This window comes from Harpegnathos saltator, unplaced genomic scaffold (assembly GCF_003227715.2).
Source record: "Harpegnathos saltator strain DR-91 unplaced genomic scaffold, Hsal_v8.6 scaffold191, whole genome shotgun sequence".
Classification (NCBI taxonomy): domain Eukaryota; kingdom Metazoa; phylum Arthropoda; class Insecta; order Hymenoptera; family Formicidae; genus Harpegnathos; species Harpegnathos saltator.
The window spans coordinates 1-3,814 of NW_020229974.1; the positions used below are offsets into that span (position 1 = coordinate 1).

General features: G+C 64.6%; 1 protein-coding gene across 1 annotated transcript; it reads right to left on the minus strand.

Annotated features, from left to right (window-relative positions):
* Positions 1-2,520: 2,520 nt before the first annotated feature.
* Positions 2,521-3,195, minus strand: LOC112588336 (uncharacterized; the record flags this gene model as incomplete). Its single annotated transcript, XM_025297865.1, has 2 exons — positions 2,850-3,195; positions 2,521-2,766 (listed from the first exon to the last, which is right to left on the minus strand). Coding segments are annotated over exons 1-2 (592 nt in total), but the record flags the coding sequence as incomplete, so codon positions are not given.
* Positions 3,196-3,814: the final 619 nt, after the last annotated feature.

The following is a 3,814-nucleotide window of genomic DNA, read 5'->3' on the forward strand; positions in this document are numbered from 1 at the left end:
CCATGGAAGGAGGTAGTTCACCGGTGTCGCACCCCACCGGGAACGTCTCCCCCCTGGCAGCCAGAGTGCTCGCGCCGCCCGAGGGTCCGCTTTAGGGTGATGCGATCGCATTCCCTCGGCACAGCACACAGAGGCTCCGGCCCCGCCTCGGAATACGTCCGAGCGGCCCGGAGCACCCCTCCCCCGCGGTACCGTGAGAGGATCCAAACCCTCACGGTGTGCAGACCTGGGTGTGGGTACCTCCCTCCGCCCGGCGACCGGTGGCCAGGACGGATGAGGGAGAGGATCGTTCCCTTTGGCTGCCGGAGCACCGGCGTGCAATGCCTCCGGGAATGAGTCCTCTGGTTGGCGCCTGAGGGTGTCTCGACCCGACCTCGGAATACGTCCGAGCGGCCCGAGACACCCCTCCAGCCCCGGGTCCATGGGAATAGGACCATTGTGTACAGACCCGGGTGTGGGATCCTCCATTCGCCCAGCCGTGGCTGGGACGAATGGGGGAGAGAGATCCTCCCCTCTTCGGCTGCCGGAGCACCGGCGTGCAATGCCTCGGAGGGTGAGATCTCTCAGGACGTGATAGGATACCCCGACCCCGACCTCGGAAACGTCCGAGCGGCCGGAGTACCCCTCCGTACTCAGGCACCATGGGGGGGAGGATCCCCATGGGGTGGAGCCCTGGATGCGGGTACGTCCCTCCGCCCCGTCTAACCACAACGGTCCGATCGAGGTAGGAGGAAGGGTTCTTTCTCTTCGGCTGCCGGAACACCGGCGTGCAATGCTCAGAGAGAGAGGTCCCCTTCCTAGAGTGGGTGGAGGAAGCCATCCCTGTCGGCTGCCGGAACACCGGCGTGCGATGCCTTCAGGGATGTGATCTCCCTCCCACCCGCTCTGTGACCATGCTGGTCAAGGACCAGGCTGGTCACTCAGCCCGGTCGGGTGCTCTTGGTCCAGTCCCTCCGTACAGACCACTCCGGGCATGGTAGAACCTGCCAGGGGTCGAATCCCCCGCCGGCACAACTCTGTACATCATCGGGACCTTGAAGCCTCCCCACCACGTCAAGGTGGCACCCACGGGGAGGAGAACTTCATATTTTTTTTTTTTTTTTTTTTTTGACGAGGAGGAAATCCATCATGGATACCCTGACCCTCGGGGAAGGGCCAGGGTTATGCCGGACTCCTACCGGCTAAAACCTCCCCCGGTGGCGCTGCGAAGGGACTTGGGTCGGGGCCCCGTGCCGCGTAACTGCTAATCGGGGCCCCGAGTCCAGGTTTGCACCTTCTGTCCCTGAGGGGCGGGGTGGGGGAGGGGGGAAGCCGACCCGAGGGTCCGCTTCGATCGCCGCTCCCCCAGGGGAAGGGGGAAGCCGGCCCGAGGGCCCGCTTCGACCACCGTTCCCCTTTCCCACCCCTCACGCCTCGTCTCTTTGGTCGGGAAGGGGGGAAGCCGGCCGAGGCCCCGCTTCAACCACCGTTCCCGACCAGACGAGGCGCCGCCATGCACGTTGTGTGGCTGACTGACCCACCGTATCAAGCCAGCCACCCTACCTTGGGAGGGTTAGTTGGGGCACCGGGAGTCCCCGCCCGGTGCCCCACCCTCCCGCCCGACGGTTGCGGGGAGATAACTCCCCTAGCCGCCGGGCTCTCCCCACCTCCGCGGAGGAATGGGGCGGGGGGTCCTAAGTGACCCCCCTCCCGCATATCCGATTTTATCATCGGAACTGCGATTAAAGGGGGGAGGGCATTTTCTCGACGGTTTTGTTGCCATCGATACCCTCTCCCCCCTTACTTCATCCGACTCCCTTCTTGGGGGGGAGTCGGCGGTCTGCGGGTGTAGGGGCCTGGCCTCAGCCGTGCCCTCCACCCGCTCCTCCTCCCGTCGCTGCTGCCCTCAGCGCGGCAGCAGGGGGTGGCGGTGGCGGCGGCGGCGGCGTCGCCAGTCACCCCTACCGCAGGGGGGCGGTCAGCATTGCCGCCGCCATCATCAAGGGGTGAGCGGTGTAAAACCACCACCGCCCCCCCTCTGTCTCCCTCTTCTTTGGTTCCAGCGGGGGGCACGTGCCCCCTGCGGGTTCCTCGTCTCGCTCTGGTTCCTGGGGGGGAGCAGGAGGGGGAGGGGGAAGGAGGTGGTGGTTGACCCACCATCCTCCTGAGCTCCGTCCTCCTCCGACGAATCAACTCCCCCTCCCTATTCCTGCTCTCCCCGCCCTCCACTGGCGGTGGTCTTTCGCGCCGCCTCCTTTCCTTCCCCTGCCTTCCGCCCTTCTCCGCATCTCTTCCGCCTCCTCCTTCTGCGTCATGACTGATTCACAGAAGGAGGAGAATGCCTCCCATCTGTTCTCACTCCCGAGGATCGCCCCGATTATCCCCGGGAGTGAGAGGTCCTGGCCCAAGGCCCTGCCATGACTCCGCGCTCAGCACTCCAGGTGGGGCATTCCTCGAGTGTATGTTGCGCGGAGTCATGGTCGTGTCCGCAATGGTGACATGTCGCCGTGCGCTCCTTGCCTATACGGCACAGGTACTCACCGAAGCATCCATGCCCGGTGAGCACCTGTGCCATCCTGAAGGTCCCGAAGGTCAGGGTCCCGTGGGCCCTTCCTACCCACTCTGGCAGGAAGGGCCGGACGGCCTCGACGGTCCTCCTTCCATACCTGGCATTAGCCAGGAGTCCCTGCCATCTTTGAAGGAGGACCAGTCGAGTCTGGTGCTTCATTCTTCTTATCGTCCTGGCGAGCGGTTTTCCGCCCCCCCCGTATGTAGGAGCTCCGCTTCCTGTCATACATTCGATTGTATGACAGGGCCATGAGCTCCAAGAGGGGCATGCTCGCCAGGACCGTCGCCGCCACGTGGGATACCGTACGGTAGCAGCGGGCCACCCTGACCGCCAGCGCCCTTTGCACCCTGCGCAGGGTTGCTTGTATCGGGCGACTGACGGCCAGGGCTTCCGCCCATATCGGTGCCCCGTACAGGGCTACCGAATTGAGTACCCCAGCGTGGAGGCGACGCGCCTTCCATCTGGTCCCCCGGTTCTCGGCATGAGTCTGCTGACTCCACTCGAGACAGCCTCAACCGGGGGACCAGGCGATTGAAGTGTTCTTTGAAGCACCAGGTGCCGTCCAGGGTGAGGCCCAGATACCTCATCTGGGCCTCTATTGGGACCCTGACCCTTCCCACTCTGATCTGGGCCTGGGGTGGCTTCATCCTCCTGCCGTGGAGGAATATCGCCTCGGTTTTCCTTTCCGCCACCACCAGACCCAGTCCGCGAATGGAGCGCACGACGCATGCCACCGCGAAGTTGGCCGTTCTCACGGCCTCCCCCCAGTCTCTCCCCCCGGCTAGGATGAGCGTATCATCCGCGTAGCAGATGATGCTACAGCCGGGGGGGAGGGCAGTTTGGAGGGCAGTTTGTAACCGAGGTTCCACAGGAGGGGGCCCAAAACGAACCCCTGTGGAACCCCGCAACTCATGCCCCTCTCGCATACCCTGCCGTCGGCGTCTCTCCAGGCTAGACGCCGACCCCGGAAGTAATCCCTGACGATGGCCACGAGGTAGGGTGGGAATCGGAAGTGGCCTCCCATGGCCTCCACCACCCTACCCCAGGGCAGGGTGTTGAACGCGTTGGCGATGTCTAAAGACACCGCCACCGCCAACCCGCCCTCCTGCACGATGGCCTCCGAGAGGGACCGCAGACGCCGAATCGCGTCTACGGTGAAACGTCCCTCCCGGAAGCCGTATTGGCCATCGTCAAGGTTCGGACCTTCCCGGGACATATGCTCCACGAGACGGGCAGCTATGATGCGCTCGAAGAGCTTGCCCGCCT